Genomic DNA, 18,035 nt, shown 5'->3' with positions numbered 1-18,035 from the left:
AATTGCCCCCTTGTAGTGCTACCTCACTTCCTATCTTCCTGTGGCTTCTTTATCCTTAAAAAGAATGCAATCAACTAATAAACAAGGGCTGCCATAGCCATAACAAAAGATGCAGCATAAATCGAGGGCTTCTTGAATTACCTCCCAACCTAAATGTGTCACTGGATTGCGCAGATTCTGCTCTCACACAGCAATTATTTTTAAAAAAAAAGCTCATCATGCCAGATGGATGCTCTGAAGTGACAAAGCAGTATACATAAAAGTTTATGATGTGTGAGAAGAACAAAAGCATGATTTTAAAAGAAGCTTTATTGAGAAATAACAACTAGGTTCAAGAACATCTGAAGATCTTTATTTTGAGTTACCATAGCAAACACACAGCTCGGTAACTTAACTAATACTAAAATGTGTTCTAAGTAATATTAGCAGTTGTCCAAAAGATTTCCCTGTCTGCTCTTCTGAAACGTTTATGTATGGCACATTACTATTATTCTATAACATGCTACTTTTTAATTTTTAGTATAGAGAAGATACTAAGAATGTAGAACTTAAGCTGTGATTTCTTGTCTTAATGTAACACTGTAAAACTCCTTGATATATAAGGCTACAAAGATTAGAGATGTAAATGTTTATGTGATGTGCTTTCACCATGCTCAGTTTACTTCGAATGGCCAAGTTTGTCGCAAGAATAGTTTTTATTTACAAAAAGCTACTGGCAACCCGACTCCCCATGACTTACTGATGTCATAGCATGCCACAGTTTTAACTGAAACTGGGAAAAATATCTGTGTTGCTTAGAAGTTAGAACACTCCTGATCATGATGAATGTTACCAAGAAACACTAGAAAGTGAGCTGAGCCATAGAGCATGTTTATGACGCTTTAGTAGTAGTAACAATTTATTGCTATTTTCCAGCACTATAAACAGTTGGTGCGCATATGTATTGGCTTTGTAATGTCTCTAAAAGGCATGACTTGTTTGGAGCGCTGAGAAAGTCCTCTCATCAGAGTTTAGACAAGACATTACATAGTGAATGCTATTTTCCAAGTCACTGTTTTTATAAGCAGTGTTTTCAATTTAAATGTTGTTCCTGTGTTGTATCTTTTCTAAAATTGCATCAGTGGAGAAAATCACAAATGAATTATGCTATTATGACATAATCTTCATGGTATGCAACAGATGATTTCATTTCATTTTGAAGGTCCTAAGTAGAGGCATCCCCAGAACCAAGAGAACAAATAGTTTTAGAGGACCTAAGAAAGTAACTGCAAGGAACACAACGTTCATAGAGATGACTTACAAGAGGCATAACTGGTGAGAATCAAGGGATTTCCCATGTCTGTCTGTTTTCTGAAGAGTGAATCACTATTTAGGTACATGAGACTACCTCAGTAGAAAGGAGGAGCATCGTCTTTGCCGGTTGGGCTCAGTCTTAAAACAAATTTAGGCTATTTTTTAAGGCAAGTGTGCAGTAAGCCAGAGCATTAGTGAAGCAGGTGCCTAGAATACTCAATAAGATATTATTGTCACAGGACTTGAGCCACTCAGTTTAGAGCCATATGCCTTTCCTTGTAGTTTATTTACCATATTAAGTCCCTTCCTACTCTTGGTTATCTCCAGGCTGCTATTGTTTCAGTGCCTAACCTAATTACTTGTTTGTGGGCTAGTGTCTGGCCATGAAAACATCATGGGGTAAGTAGGACAAAAATGAGCTCAGTGGGACAACAATGAGCTCAGAGACCACTCTGGGGTTGGATGTTGCTAAAGATGTGGCATACTAGTTCATTAGGCAAGCTCAGGGGCTTCCATACACATGCCATTCTTGCCCAAGCCGAAGGCTTTATCAGCTGCTGTGGCCGAGTTTAATTTAGAGTGTGTACATACTGTAGCTTAGAAGCTTACCCAAAGCAGTAGAATGTAGGTGCTGAATCCAGGGGCGCCTCTAGCCATTTTGTCACTCCAGGCGAGAAAATCTGTGGCGCCCCACCCCATGGGGCTCCCCATGAAAATAATGGTAATGCTGCAGCGTTTCACCAGGATTTACTCGTAATGCGGCAGCGTTTCACTAGAAAATAGTTGTAATGCTGCAGTATTTCCACAGAAAAATACGCAATGCGGGCAGCGTTTCACCAGAGAATACAAGTAATGTAAGGCTGCAGAAGTGAGCTTACAGGCTGCGGCCAGTAAACTGACACAGCGTCTATTAGACACCGCAAGCCTGTTTAACACCTGGGGACACAATGTCGGTCCCCCCCGCACAGCACTCATGACCACCTGGTCGGTCTGGCACTCTACAAGAGGGTCAGAAGGAGGCACAAAGGGACACAGAAGGAGTCACAGGGGGACTAACTGAGGCTCACAGAAGGAGGCACAATGGGGCACAGAAGGAGGCACAGGGGGATAGAGGAAGGTGCAGGGGACAGATGTGGCACATGGGGACTGAAGAGGAATATGGAGACAGAAGGAGGCACAAAGGGAGACAGAAGGAGGCACTGAAGGGCAGAAGGAGGCAGAGTGGGACTGAAGGAGGAACGAGGGGGCAGAGGTAGCACAAGGGCACAAATAAAGGCAAAGGGGACATAAGGAGTCACAGGGGGGCAGAAGGAGGCACAAAGGGCCACAGAAGGAGGCAGAGGTGGCACAGGGGGACTGAAGGTGCATAGTGGCTAGATGATGTAATGGTTAAGTGCTCTGCCTCTGACACAGGAGACCTGGGTTCAAATCTCGGCTCTGCCTGTTCAGTAAACCAGCACCTATTTAGTAGGAGACCTTGGGCAAGACTCCCTAACACTGCTACTGCCTATAGAGCGCTCCCTAGTGGCTGCAGCTCTGGTGCTTTGAGTCCGCCAGGAGAAAAGTGCGATATAAGTGTTCTGTGTTTGTGAAGGCGGCTGTAACGATCGGTGAAGCACAGAGAGGATCTGATTACCAGTGATCTGCAGAATCACTGGGAATACAGATGTATACCAGATTATACGTGATCTGCAGTATCACTGATAATCCGATATACTAGCTAACCTCTGTTCACCTGAGTAGAGTGTAGTGTTGGGTGTAACAGTAACACTTAGAGGACTAGGCCTCAGTGCAGCAAGGAGTACTGCACAGATTCCTTCCGCAGACCTGAGCTCTCCAAGACGGGAGGAGTCAGACTGACAGTAGGAAGGACAGACTGGAAGTAACCTTCAGGAGGAAGGATTACTAACAGAGCGAGGAACCATCTCTAACAGTAAGGTCGGTTCTCGAGGTCGGACAAGCCAAGTCGTACACACACGGACAGATAAAGTACAAGATCAGGAGGCAAAGGCGGAGGCAAAGTACAGGCAGGGTTCAGCAACGGGGTATCAGATATATCGGGGTACAAAATCAGGAGGCAGAAGCAGAGTCAAGGAACGAGCCGGGGTTCGGCAACAGAGTATCAGAAATATCGAGGTACAGGATCAGAGTTCAGAAGGGTAGTCAAGGCAGGCAAAAGTCATAACAGATAATCACAATCAAACTAGTACTTTAGCTATCAAAAGAATCTAGCTAAGTGTAGGATTACAGCTCCAGCTGGTCCCGGCACACTTGCGGATCTGACTACGGATCTGGGTGCTTCCACGTATGTGATCGCACGCCAGACAAAGAGCAAGTGAACAACCAGCAGTATATATACTCTAGGACCTTTCCAGGACCTCCCTAATTGCTGGTCCAATGAGAGCAGTGGAATTTGTCAGCTGACCCAGCTGGTCAGCTGACTCCCTTCTAACTGCTATTTAAACTCTGCCTCTGTGCTCGCGCGCGTGTAAGTCTGAACCTTTGTGGACTAGCAGTCCCAGCCACACCAGTACTGTCATGCAATGTATCTAGTGCGGGGGCTGCCTCTGATGCGGATTCCGCCGTTACCAATGCGGATTCCGCCGTTACCAAAGCGGATTCCGCCGCACTGCCTATGCGGCATGCGGCGCTTTTTCCGCGTTGTGACGCCATGCTGGACGCGGAAACAGCCGCCTCACCCTGAGAGACGGCGGCCTTTCTGCGTTTCCTTACAGTACCCCCCCCCCCCCCCCCCCCACCGAGGAGTGGACTCCGGACAACTCCTACCAGGTTTCTCGGGATGCAAGGTATGAAACTCCCTCCTTAACGCGTCTGCATGCATGCGTGAACCCGGTACCCATTGTCTCTCCTCAATGCCGTACCCTTTCCAATGTACGAGGTACTGGACCGAGTTTTGTACCGTGCGGGAATCTAAAATCTTTTCCACTTCATATTCAGGTTGGGCATCTACTAACACAGGAGGAGGCGGAGTGGGACCCACCTGGACTGCGGGTTTAAGAAGTGATACGTGGAAGGACCTCACTCCCCGCATGCTGGTGGGAAGATCAACGGTATATGTGACCTCGTTGATCTTCCTAGCAACCGGGAATGGACCCACGAACCTGGGACCAAGTTTGTCAGAAGGTTGTCTCAGGGTCAAGTGACGTGTGGATACCCAGACCAAGTCCCCTGGTCGGAACCTCCACTCCACTGAGCGTTTTTTGTCAGCTTGACCCTTCTGACTCAGAAATGCCTTTTCAAGGTTACTTTTTACCATCCCCCAAAGGTCCCTAAATGACTTTTGCCAGACCTCCAGGGCTGGGAACGGAGTGGAGACCACAGGAAGTGGGGAGAACTTAGGTGATCTCCCCGTTACTACCTGGAAGGGAGAAAATCCAGAGGACGAGTTCTTTAAATTGTTCTGAGCAAACTCTGCGAAGGGCAAGAACCTGACCCAATCGTCTTGCACCTCTGCGACATAGCACCTCAAGAACTGCTCTAAGGACTGGTTTATCCTCTCGGTCTGGCCATTAGTCTGAGGATGATATCCTGATGAAAATGATAGCTTAATTCCCATAAGCTGACAAAAAGCCTTCCAAAATCGGGAGACAAATTGGACTCCCCTATCAGAGACTATGTCTTCAGGAATGCCGTGCAATCGAAAGACATGCGTAATGAATAACTCGGCCAATTCCTGAGCCGAGGGGAGTCCTTTCAATGGCACAAAGTGGGCCATTTTGCTAAAGCGGTCAACTATGACCCAAATGACCGCCATGCCTTCGGATCTGGGAAGTTCACCCACAAAATCCATGGACAGGTGGGTCCATGGCTCACTCGGGGTGGGCAAAGGCTGCAGAGTGCCGACAGGTGCCAGCTGGGAGGGTTTGCTCATGGCACATATCGCACACTCCCTCACATACTCCTTACAATCCGCTGCTAGAGAGGGCCACCAGGCACATCTGGCCACCAGATCCTGTGTTCTGGATGCCCCTGGATGCCCAGCGTTCTTATGCATATGAAACATCCTCACTCCAAAAGGACAGTCCCTATAGGTAAGTATGGTGAGTCGGTCGCTCACAAAAGTACAATTAAGTAGTTAAAAATAGAGAGGCACCTAGGTGAGGTACTTCTGCGTGCAGGATGGACACTAGTTAGTGTACAGGCTAAGTCTTATGGAGGTCTTTGCTTATCCCCCACACACACACATGTGTGGTGTGGTGTAGCTATTCCATATCTTCACCAATCCTGCACGTGTATAGGTAGTGGTGGTACAGAAGTGTCAAGTCGAAGTGGCATAATACATACGACCCACACTACACATACGACCCACATCTACCTATATAAGCTGAGGTACAGAGCATTAGTGGTGCTATTTACAAAGTTCTATTTACATGGTGCTTGCAAAATGGTATGAACTGACATGTTTCACCCTACGGCTTTTTCAAAGTTGCTATACATATATACATTGCAATAAAGTGCACCCCCCACCAACAAAGTTTCCCCCAGCAAATCGCCCCTGTCAGAGCTGATGCACCCGGTTCGGTGCCCACTTAAATACTGAGGACATTCTACGTATACACCCCGTGGGGTGTGTCATATGTATGAAAATATACCTGTTGCCTGGCCCCTGGTCGGGGCACATTGTATCTCCCACTAGGAGTAAAGCCGCCCCCGTCCCAGCAAACAGATGCCGCCATTCGCACAGGAAGAGTGACGCGGCGGCACTTCCGGTGGCCGGTCTTCGTCACTTCCGGTTGCGGCGTTTCCATAGTGATAGGAGACTCCGTTTCATGTAAACATTGGCTTTGTGCCTAGGTGGTGCGTATGATCGACCGACTCACCATACTTACCTATAGGGACTGTCCTTTTGGAGTGAGTGTGTATCATTATTTCCCTGGTATCAATTCTCGGCCAGTGTGTGTACCTTGCATATGAAACATCCCCAGTACCTGGAGACGAAAAGGCAGAGGGATAAATAGAACCCCTGCGGGCTTCCCTTCCGGGATGTCCTGCTGAAAGGGGATCAAAGTCTCCTTCCAATCCTCCCAAGTTCCAGTTGCTGCCAATATGAACCTCTGGGGAACAATGGTCTCGGGAACGGAGGGCTGTGCTGTCTCTGCCTCAAAACACCTGGACAACGCATCCACCTTAACGTTCTTGCTACCTGGAGTGTACGTAATAATGAAACTAAACCTCGAGAAAAATAGCGACCATCGAGCCTGACGAGGGCTCAACCTCTTAGCCCCCTCGATGTATTCTAAGTTTTTGTGATCGGTGTAAACCGTGATGGTATGCTCAGCTCCCTCTAACCAATGTCGCCATTCCTCGAAAGCCAATTTAATAGCCAAGAGCTCCCTGTTGCAAATATCATAGTTCCTTTCTGCAGGGGAGAACCTCTCCGAGAAAAGTAAGCACACGGATGCATTCTACCCTGCAAACCTGACCGCTGAGACAGCACAGCCCCCACCCCAACCTCCGAAGCATCCACCTCAACAATAAACGGAAAGGACGTATCCACATGTCTGAGGATGGGTGCTGAACAGAATAGGCTCTTCAGGGTGGCAAACGCCCGTACAGCCTCAGGAGACCAGTGAGTGGTATCTGCCCCTTTTTTAGTAAGACTGGTAAGGGGAGAGATGACCGTGGAGTACCCCTTAATAAATCTCCTATAATAATTGGCAAAACCGAGGAAACGTTGGAGGGACTTTAACCCAACCGGCTGAGGCCACTCTAGAACTGCGGAGACCTTGGCGGGATCCATAGCCAGGCCCGTGGTGGAAATTATGTACCCCAGGAAGGAGACAGAAGTCACCTCAAAAATACATTTTTCAAGTTTGGCATACAAAGAGTTCTGCCTAAGCTGATTTAACACAAACCTTACATGGGTTCTATGTTCGGAGAGGTTGTTGGATAAGATAAGGATGTCGTCAAGGTAGACTAGAACGAATCTCCCCAACACCTCTCTGAAGACCTCATTGATGAGTTCCTGGAAAACGGCCGGGGCATTACAAAGCCCGAAGGGCATTACCAGGTACTCATAATGCCCATCTGGAGTATTAAAGGCCGTTTTCCACTCATCGCCCTTTCTTATGCGTATGAGGTTGTACGCGCCCCGCAAATCCAGTTTGGAAAAGATCTTGGCACCAGTGATTTGAGTGAACAAATCGTCTATCAGAGGCAGGGGATAGCGATTTTTCACTGTAATTTTGTTAAGGCCGCGATAATCAATGCAGGGTCGCAGGCCTCCATCTTTCTTTTTAACAAAAAAGAACCCGGCTCCAGCAGGAGACCGGGACGGGCGAATGAAACCTTTGGTCAAATTCTCACGGATATAATCCTGCATGGCCAATTTCTCGGGTCCCGACAAATTATACAAATGGCCCGAGGAGGTACACAACCTGAACGGAGATCGATGGGACAGTCGAAAGGGCGATGTGGGGGCAGTTTGTCAGCTGCCTTGGGACAAAATACATCGGAAAATTCTGAGTACTGGTCTGGCACACCTCCCACCTGTATTCTAGTTTGCCCCAATGTTACCTTTCCCAAACACCATCGAGAACAATGAGGTGACCAGGAAGTTAGCTGACCCGTGGCCCAGTCTATTTGAGGTGAATAAGTTTGCAACCACGGCATACCTAGGATAATAGTGGAGGTGGACATCTGTAACACAAAAAAACGTAACTGTTCCCCATGTAATACCCCTATGGCCAGGGGAGGACTGGCCAGGGGGGAAGGGGGTAGATTTCCCCCCAGGCTGCCTCTCATTTAATGATTTAGGGCTGGCACTGTGAATGGTGAATTCAGGTTTTTGTATAAGGCAATGTGAAACACTAGGCTGAATGAGGGAAATAAACGCTCAATTACAGAGCAATTGCAGGGCGGGCAAGCTAGTAAATATACACAGCATGATACAGAGCAGAGGCTTGCCTGCAGGGTCCGTGGGGAAAAAAATCTGTCTGGTCTCTTACCATTGTTAACTGCATGTGCACAGCTACATAAGATATTGTCTAGGCTGAAAAGTTTTCGACAGTCCCTAGACTCTAGAAGGGCTGCTTGCAGGACTTGTGTAAGACATAGAAACCCCAACCGTTGTAACTCAAAATGTATTATGTGCCCCCCCGGTGCCAGTGCATTTATACTTTACCTGTCACGCTGTCCCTCGAGTGTCCTTGCTGTATTTCCCACGTGACTATCGGTATATAGCACGTGGGGCACATGTGTGATGTCATTTAGGCTGGGGCTGCCATGAAAACGGGCCTCTAGTGTTCCCCCCAGGCCAAAAGGTCCCAGTCCTCCCCTGCCTATGGCGACTTTCACCTCCGGGGTCTGTGACAGTGGGCGCTCTCGTTGCAAAGGAGAATCGTCCACTGCTGTGACCAGAATGGGGGGACTTACTGGAGTGAGGGGAATACCCAACTCCTGAGCAAATTCAAGATTCATAAAGTTAGCCGCTGAGCCAGAATCAATAAATGCTTCGGTGGCTACTGACTTATTCTCCCATGTAATGGTACAGGGGAGAAGCAATTTCTTCTCTTTGAGGGGCGAAAATTGTGTGCCTAGGGTGTCACCCCCCACTACTCCTAGGCAAAGTCGTTTCCCGACTTGTTAGGGCAGTTACGCACCCTATGCCCTGCCTCTGCACAGTATAGGCATAGTCGTTCCGTCATCCTCCGCCTTCGCTCCACCTGGGTCAGTCTTGAGCGACCAATTTGCATTGGCTCAGGTGGAGGCAAGGCCGGAGAGAGCGAGACAGGCGGAGATGCTGTTACTGAGGATGCAGCGGATGTTGCTGCGTACGAAGTCACCCTGACACGGTGACTGCCCCTAGCCTGCCTCTGATGGCGTAGCCTGCGATCAACTCGAATGGCCGATGATATGGCCTCATCAACTGTCTTAGGCTCGGGTATGGTTAACATTAGGTCGGAGACCTCCTCCGACAACCCAGACAAGAAGTAATCCATCAGGGCAAAGTTGTCAAATCTAGCGGTGACTGACCACCTACGGAACTCTGCCGCATAATCCTCGACCGAACCTCTGCCTTACCGCAAAAGTTTGAGCTTCCGCTCTGAGGACGCAGCAAGGTCAGGGTCGTCATAAATTACGGCCATGGCCCTAAAGAATTCCTCTACCGAGGTCAGAGCAGTATCGGTAGGAGGCAGGTTATATGCCCATGACTGGGAGTCACCAGTCAGCAAAGTTTTGATAAAGGTGACCCGTTGGGTCTCAGTCCCCGAGGATCGGGGTCTCAACTCGAAGTACGATAACACTCTACTCCTAAAATTCCGGAAGTCAGACTTGTGGCCGGAAAATTTATCAGGTACAGGCATGCGAATGTCGTCACTAGGAGGGGATCGCACTGAATCAACTGACGTCTGGAGGGTACGCACTGAGCCTGATAGGGCATCGATTAAGGCTTTGTGCTGGCCCAGTGCTTGATGGATACTGTCCACCGAAGTGGCAAGCGCAGTCAGTGGATCAGCGCGCTCCATCTGTCTTTTGGTCTGGCGTTCTGTAACGATCGGTGAAGCAATGAGAGGATCTGATTACCAGTGATCTTCAGAATCACTGGGAATACAGATGTATACCAGATTATACGTGATCTGCAGTATCACTGATAATCCGATATACTAGCTAACCTCTGTTCACCTGAGTAGAGTGTAGTGTTGGGTGTAACAGTAACACTTAGAGGACTAGGCCTCAGTGCAGCAAGGAGTACTGCACAGATTCCTTCCGCAGACCTGAGCTCTCCAAGACGGGAGGAGTCAGACTGACAGTAGGAAGGACAGACTGGAAGTAACCTCCAGGAGGAAGGATTACTAACAGAGCGAGGAACCGCCTCTAACAGTAAGGTCGGTTCTCGAGGTCGGACAAGCCAAGTCGTACACACACGGACAGATAAAGTACAAGATCAGGAGGCAAAGGCGGAGGCAAAGTACAGGCAGGGTTCAGCAACGGGGTATCAGATATATCGGGGTACAAAATCAGGAGGCAGAAGCAGAGTCAAGGAACGAGCCGGGGTTCGGCAACAGAGTATCAGAAATATCGAGGTACAGGATCAGAGTTCAGAAGGGTAGTCAAGGCAGGCAAAAGTCATAACAGATAATCACAATCAAACTAGTACTTTAGCTATCAAAAGAATCTAGCTAAGTGTAGGATTACAGCTCCAGCTGGTCCCGGCACACTTGCGGATCTGACTACGGATCTGGGTGCTTCCACGTATGTGATCGCACGCCAGACAAAGAGCAAGTGAACAACCAGCAGTATATATACTCTAGGACCTTTCCAGGACCTCCCTAATTGCTGGTCCAATGAGAGCAGTGGAATTTGTCAGCTGACCCAGCTGGTCAGCCGACTCCCTTCTAACTACTATTTAAACTCTGCCTCTGTGCTCGCGCGCGTGTAAGTCTGAACCTTGGTGGACTAGCAGTCCCAGCCACACCAGTACTGTCATGCAATGTATCTAGTGCGGGGGCCGCCTCTGATGCGGATTCCGCCGTTACCAATGCGGATTCCGCCGTTACCAAAGCAGATTCCGCCGCACTGCCTATGCGGCATGCGGCGTTTTTTCCGCGTTGTGACGCCATGCTGGACGCGGAAACAGCCGCCTCACCCTGAGAGACGGCGGCCTTTCCGCGTTTCCTTACAGAGGCACATGGAGACGGAAGGAGGCACAAAGGGAGACAGAAGGACAAACAGGGGGTCAGACATGGCACAAGGGACAGAAGGAGGCACAAGAAAACAGAAGGAGGCACAAAAGAGACAGAAGGAGGCACAAAAGAGACAGAAGGCGGCACAAAGAGGGAAAGAAGGATGCACAAGTCACAGAGGTGGCAGCTGCCTGCAACTTAAGCTAAGTAGATGCAGCAGAAGCAAGTATTAGAACACCCATTGGGACAGGGCTTAGTCTGGGGGTGGGGCTTAATTTGGGGCGGGGCTTAACCCAGCAACATGACGCCCCCCAGGACCAATGGCACTCCAGGCAATGGCCTGTACTGCCTATGCCTAGAGGCGCCCCTGGCTGAATCTTTTAGATCAGGGGTCCGGAACCTTTTTGGCTGAGAGAGCCATAAATACCACATATTTTATAATGTATTTCCGTGAGAGCCATACATTATGTTTCAAACTGGGACAGAGGGCATGCGCAGCAGAGGGCTGTCCCTTTTGCCATGGTGATGTGTATACCGTTGATCCTCCGGGCAGTGGAAGTGTCAGACACGTCTTCAGCTTCTCTTAGGTTTCAGCAGCATCAGCGATTTCCCCAACAGCCAGACAGGAAAAATACTGACTAACAGCTTGTACAATTAGCCAGCCGACTTGGGGGTTTATTCACTTTGTAGGATGAGATCCTCGCTCTTTGGCCCAATAGGCTGCCTGTCAAGTGACAGGCAGCCTATTGGTTCCAATCCAAGCTCGGGGACCTCATCCTACAAAGTCACTGGACCTGACAGGGTCCAGAGTGGGACAATTGAAGCAGTTGTTTGTTTTGGGGGGAGCGTGAGTAAGTTAGTAGTGCATGCTACAGCAGTAGCGGGCCTACTTTGAAAATTTTACTTGCACTGTCACACTAAGCTGCATTGTTTGGGCAGTGTAACTTAGTGAATCAACCCCTACTGATTTGTCTGTGAACCAGATGTAGCCATCAAAAGAGCCACGTCTGGCTCCCGAGCCATAGGTTCCCTACCCCTGTTTTAGATGGTGCGTCCCCACCTCCAACAATGAGTACTTTGTAAAGCAATGTTTTATTTATGTAAAGAGTGCAGCCTCGATTTTGCTCTCAATTAAGCCTTCCTCTAATCATATGGGGCTTGATTCACAAAACGGTGTTAACTGTTAGCACGGCTTTTCGCGCGTACAAACACAACACTACAGTTTGCTATTTGTGGTGTCTTTTATTGGACGCAATCTTGTATGTGCCATTTTCTTTCATTGTGCAGATTCATTTATTTTCTCATGGTAAAGAAAGACAGTACATAAAAGGAATGTATATTGGAAGGATTGGACTACTGAAGGGATATGAGATTGTGAGCTCCTCTGAGAGTTACTAACAAAAGTTATTCAATGCACACTGTCCAGCGCTGTGAAAATATCAGCACCCAATACATTTACAATAATATTAATAACAAACTGGTTTATATTTTTCACATACATTTAAATTGTACTGATTGAATACATTTGTAATTTTCTTTTTAAGCGACCGTACCATGCCACATTTGTAGTACCTCATATCTTCCTTGTTGAAAACACATAGAAAATCCTGACTCTTAGTTAGAGCTGTGATGCAGATACAGGTGATACCAGGGCCCATATGCAATTATTTTTTTCTCCTGAGTTTTTTCCTAGGTGATATTTTTACACCGTGTTATAAAATGCTTTTTAAACCACCTGCAAGCAAGAAAATACTCATACTAATAATTTTGATAGTACTTTTTAACCACGTTTTGGGTACTTTTTCAGTTGTAAAATGCTTACAAGTTATTTTAAAGATAATGTGAAAATTATCTCCTAGGAGATAACGTGGGAGAAAAAAATAATTGCATATGGGCCCAGGACTGTAATGGACAGGTGATACCAGGAGGACTGTCAGTGATGTCAAGCAATGCTACAACTTCTAGCCTTGCCTAGTGTGCTGACACTACAAGGCTGATGAGAAGAAAGAACCTGGAACATTACAGTGTATATACAGTATAGTAGCTTTTACATTTCTTCTAATAAAGCACCTTATGTTCTCCTGTTTGTTCCTCACTGCACACGGGTGTAATAATAACTCCTGAGATCCCCATAGCCGTGGGGGGGAGGGGCTGGAAACTATGGTGCCCACTCATCCTCCATCTCCCCACCCGAATGCAGAGTAGTGCAGGGAGCTGAGTATTATTTACCTGCTCCAGCACTGTGGGTCTCCTCCCTGAATCACAGCCGCACAATCTCTGCTAACATTTGTTGTCTCCCGGTCACATGACCGTTGTGAGTCACATGATCGGTAGCCGGTGAATAGCAGCACGGAGTGAGCAGCTGTGATGCATTGAGGAGATGGAGTTAACATTACGTTGCTACTATATATAGAGAAAGGTGCATTCATAAAAGGAACAGCTCTATATCAATAATATGGAAACTTGGTCCTTACCAGGAGTCCAGGGTATTCAATGAGACCTGACATTATGTACGCAGTTAAAGTAACTGGGCTGTAATGACCTCCTTGAAGTTGAGTGTTTATTACTCTTCCAGGTTCCCAAAATTCCCCATTTTTCTTCTGGTGTTTAAGAAGCCATGTCAGGCTGTCATGTAACACTACAGGATCAACTAATATAAATTGGCGAGCTTTTAAAAAACATCGAAGGACAAAAGCTGACAACCTGAAAAGAAATGAAAAAGTTATTGTTGCAAAGAGAAGCCCTGCCTTTAGGTCAGAAAGGTGAAAAGTATGTGCCACCTACAAAAAGAGTTGCACATTATAAACAGAGATTATATTATTATTCTAATAACATATATGGACAAACCGTTTATCTATTATATGCTCAAGTCAGTAGACTAAGCCGCCTAAGCAGTGTTTAGAAGTCTCGTCCTCTCACTCTAGAATCCTGGATTCAATAAACCCTCAGGACGCTGTCTGCATAGAGTTTATACATTATTCTGATGTTTGCATTTACTTTCCTCCAAATTTAGGATGTGTTTTTTTTTTAGTGTCCACAGAAAAGTCCGCAGAAATGCTACATCCAGTGTGAGGCACAAGCGATATGTTAGAGTCTTGTTTTGAAAACACTTCCATAAACGTATGGTAATGGTAATATGGTGTATAGTGTGTTTGTCTGAATATGGTCATAAATGTCTTGTAATAACTCTGGTTTGTATGACAAATTATTAAATATAAAAGCTTACATACCATGTACTCCCAGATGGATCATTATTTCCAAAAGCGCTAAACGACCCATCATCCCTTTGATAGATAAGTTCTCTTTGGTAACCTTAAGTAAATAAACACATAAACAAATTACTTCTTGATGCAAGCTAACAGGTTATGTAAGGACTGATTATGGCTAATAAAATAAATATATTGTGAATAAATACTAAGCTTAAGTGGAAATAATGGCAGGTTATTTCACTTGAAGCAGGTAATTGTTTTCTTTTTTTTGGAGGGGGGGGGGGGTTATGGTTACTGCTACAATATGAAAAGTAAAAAACATCATTTTTTTTTCAGGAGTGGAGTTGCCCACCTAGTTGCTTCTTCCTATTATACGCAATAAAGTAATTCATAGTGAAAACAGCATCAACACAGGCTTCTGTTTTTGTCCCTACGATAAGCATCCAGGTAAGCATGGTTTGTACTGGGGCCTAGTGTTGGAGTATGGGGATCTCCTAATGACCCTAGGAGATCTAGTTATCGGGTATAACACTGTCAGAGGAAATACTCAAAGAGGAACATTTTCTGAGAATATGCTTGTCAATCTCTGTAAAAAAGATAAAAATAGCTTGATTGTTCTAGCTCATCTCTCTTAATAAGTTAGAATTAAATGTATTATTTGACTGCTTTGCTCTGGTCCCTTAAAGACCAGAGTTTTTTTTTTTTTTTAATTTTTACTCTTTGATCACTGTGATTGGCTTCTGTGTAATGATTCAGTGCTCATTGGGGTCGATTCATAAAGCATTCCCGCATGCGGTAATGCTGAAAACAGCTGACTTTACCGAGCACTTACCGCATGTAAAGCTGAATTTCCCGAGCAGTGTGGTAAATTACCGACTTGTGCTGTAAACACCTCAAACACATGTCAGTAAATGTCAATTCATAAAGATTAGAGCAGGCGATAATGGCACGGAGAATACCGCCTGCTTTGAAGAGGTGATAAGGGAGCGATAAGAGCAAAGTTAATGAGGACAGATCTCCCAGGCAGCAGTGGTGAGAGTGGAACAAACAAGGCTTCCCCTGAATACCCTAGGCTGTGTATTTAACCTCTTGGGTACCTGTTTTCAGATGTGCATTTCACATCAGAAAGCCTGCATGTGTACAATTCCTTAAAGTTTTTCTAAGCTGTGGCAATTAAATAGATTATTTAGAAAGACTAAATACAGATTCAGAGCAGATTCAGGGCAAGCAGAGGCAGTATAACAAAACATGCACATCTAAAGGGAAGTTGGGGATGCCTCTATCTCTGCACGGAGAACAGCAAATGTATTAACTCAGCCAGCTACTCTTCTCATGTTACTGACACTTTAGTTCGGCAAAACTGCATTTCTACTGCACCTGTGAAAATTTTTATGAATTAGCACACAGAAGTCTAAAATACCGAATGCGCTATTTTCCCGACGAGATTTTTTTTACCGCAAAGCCTTTTATGAATTGACCCTATTGTGTGCTGAGAAGAGCTTGATCACATCTCTCTGCCCTTCTTGGACGTATGGTTGCCCAGGCTGGTTGTCAGAGCATTCCACCCAGAGATTCCAGCCATAGCTGTAAACTAAGCCGAAAGATCACCATTGCCATTCTTCAGCTTAAAAAAAGCAATACCCTTCAAGACTTACTTCACTGGTTTCTTTGGTTTTAAATGCAGTGTGACGTATTAAAAAAGTATATTGAGCAAGTAGCAATAGATTGTGATGGTTAATCTATTCCTAAGGTAGTATTGTTCCCAAATATAGGTCTGGATAACTTAACTAACACCTAGATAGTGTTTCATCTGCATGACACGTCTATTAAATGCTCTCAGTCCGCTACACCAAAAAAGGTCTTAATCTGTTTTTTGCTTTGAGATGATGATCCGATGTGTTTTTCTCACAACATTAGGTAACATAAATAATGGCAATAAAGACATCTTTATTGCATTAGTCAGGAAGCTGAAATGTAATCCATGCCATTTGTTCTGCACCATTTAGCAATATTTACTGGGCAACAAAAGTCACTTGATTATGAAGCATAATAAACCCCTTTGGGGCTAGTATTATGGGCATGTAAAATCAGAACTATGCTTTACATCAGGAATGAAGGCTAAAGCAACTGTATTAATATTTATAAGATTCTTTAAACTTAATTTTATCAAATAATTTCATGTAGAAAAATGGATAAACAAGCAACACACCCAGTAACATCTTCTGATAAAATGCACATTGCACGGGTCTGTAAGTAATTACAGTACACTGCTATTTGTCTGTAGCTTATAGCAAATGCTTTTTGCCATTCTGGAGAAACAGAGACAATTTCTGCTTAGCAGTAAATCTAAGCGGCATACTTTTTATCCAAGTCCAGTTTATCCATTTCAGAGTGTACAATCTTCCTGCAGCTTTCTGTTTCAAAAATACAGCACACGGCCAAAATGAACAAACCAAGGATTTATTTGTGATATTATTTCCTCCCCGATCACTACACAAGATGTGCAGCTTCTTAACCACTAGGTGAGCTGCACTGTTATGCAACTGGTGGTACTTATGGAGTCATGGGCCCCCATACAAATTTTATACTGCCCCTTAGTGGCTGGATAGTGTAATGGTTAAGGGCTCTGCCTCTGACATGGGAGACCAGGGTTCGAATCTCGGCTCTGCCTGTTCAGTAAGCCTGCACCTATTCAGTAGGAGACCTTAGGCAAGTCTCCCTAACACTGCTACTGCCTATAGAGCGCGTCCTAGTGGCTGCAGCTCTGGCGCTTTGAGTCCGCAAGGAGAAAAGTGCGATATAAATGTTCTGTGTTTGTTCTGTGTTTGTTAAAGAGAAATGTACACTGAGGGTCACCAGCAGTGAGCATTTTTCTCCCACCAGTACCTGCCTTCCAAGGACAGCCACAGTGAGTGATATAAAAGCACAGTAAAGTTGTAAACAGTTTATCAGTAATTAACAATATAAAAAACACACAGAGGGCCTAAGTTATAAAAGATGTGTAAATTCAAGATTGCTGAAAAACAGTAATTGTGTATTTAGTAGACAGAAAAAGCCCCACCCTCTGGCAATCACTTAGTGGACACCCAATATGCTATGGTCAGCTGGATACCAGTTAAGGCAGGGTTTCTAGCTATTAACCAGGGTTTGAATCCCGGCTTGTAATGATCGCTGCTGCAGCAGCTATTGCTGGAAGTAGTGCTGCAGCTCAGGCAGTTCTGATCTATTTCCATGCAAGCTGTATAGCTTTGTCTGTTTTTCCCTGCTGTCAGCTTGTGACTGATTATCATTCACCTGTGTGGGAATCTGCATGTCTGCTCCCATTGGATGACCTCAGTATAAAGATCTGCTTCCTGCAGGGTTTCCTTGGGTTTTCATAGCTTCAGTATAAGCCAGTCTTGCTGTCGCTTTAGCCCCCGATCGTGTTTCTTGTTATAAAGATACTTTGCTGGTCTTTGCATCATATATTGGTTCATTGCCAATATATATGCATACCAGCACGTTTATTATTTTCCTTGTATTTGTGTTACGTTAATACATCAGTGTCACTGATGTATACGTACACGAACTGTTTATATCCTGTGTGCAGTTAGTCAGCTTTCCAGCACGTTTTGGTAGGTTGCGCGTACCGTGACCACCCGTGCTGAGGTAGTTACCCTGCTTCTGGTTCTGTTTGTGGATTGCGTTCATCTCTGCGAAGAGATAACGAATCCTTCTGAATCCTGTCCTGTTACCGTTTGTGGATTGCGTTCATCTCTGCGAAGAGATAACGAATCCTTCTGAATCCTGTTCTGTTACCGTTTGTGGATTGCGTTCATCTCTGCGAAGAGATAGCGAATCCTTCTGAGTCCTGTTCCCTGTATTACTCCAGTCCTAGTCAGCGTTC

The 18,035-nt window shown here is 45.7% G+C and overlaps 1 protein-coding gene across 3 annotated transcripts in view; it reads right to left on the bottom strand.

The window, feature by feature from the left end:
* CD109 (CD109 molecule) overlaps nucleotides 1–18,035 on the bottom strand; it is a 255,948-nt gene that overhangs the window by 46,055 nt on the left and 191,858 nt on the right. For all 3 annotated transcript variants that reach the window (XM_068281496.1, XM_068281495.1, XM_068281497.1), the window contains 2 exons: nucleotides 14,171–14,252; nucleotides 13,415–13,643 (listed from right to left, as the gene is read on the bottom strand). In XM_068281496.1, coding sequence (XP_068137597.1) covers nucleotides 13,415–13,643; nucleotides 14,171–14,252 — 311 coding nt within the window. The remainder of the gene's footprint in view (nucleotides 1–13,414; nucleotides 13,644–14,170; nucleotides 14,253–18,035) is intronic.

This window comes from Hyperolius riggenbachi, chromosome 4 (assembly GCF_040937935.1).
Source record: "Hyperolius riggenbachi isolate aHypRig1 chromosome 4, aHypRig1.pri, whole genome shotgun sequence".
In the NCBI taxonomy this organism is placed as follows: domain Eukaryota; kingdom Metazoa; phylum Chordata; class Amphibia; order Anura; family Hyperoliidae; genus Hyperolius; species Hyperolius riggenbachi.
The sequence above is the reverse complement of the archived record's forward strand: the minus strand, read 5'-3'. Positions and strand labels throughout refer to the sequence as shown.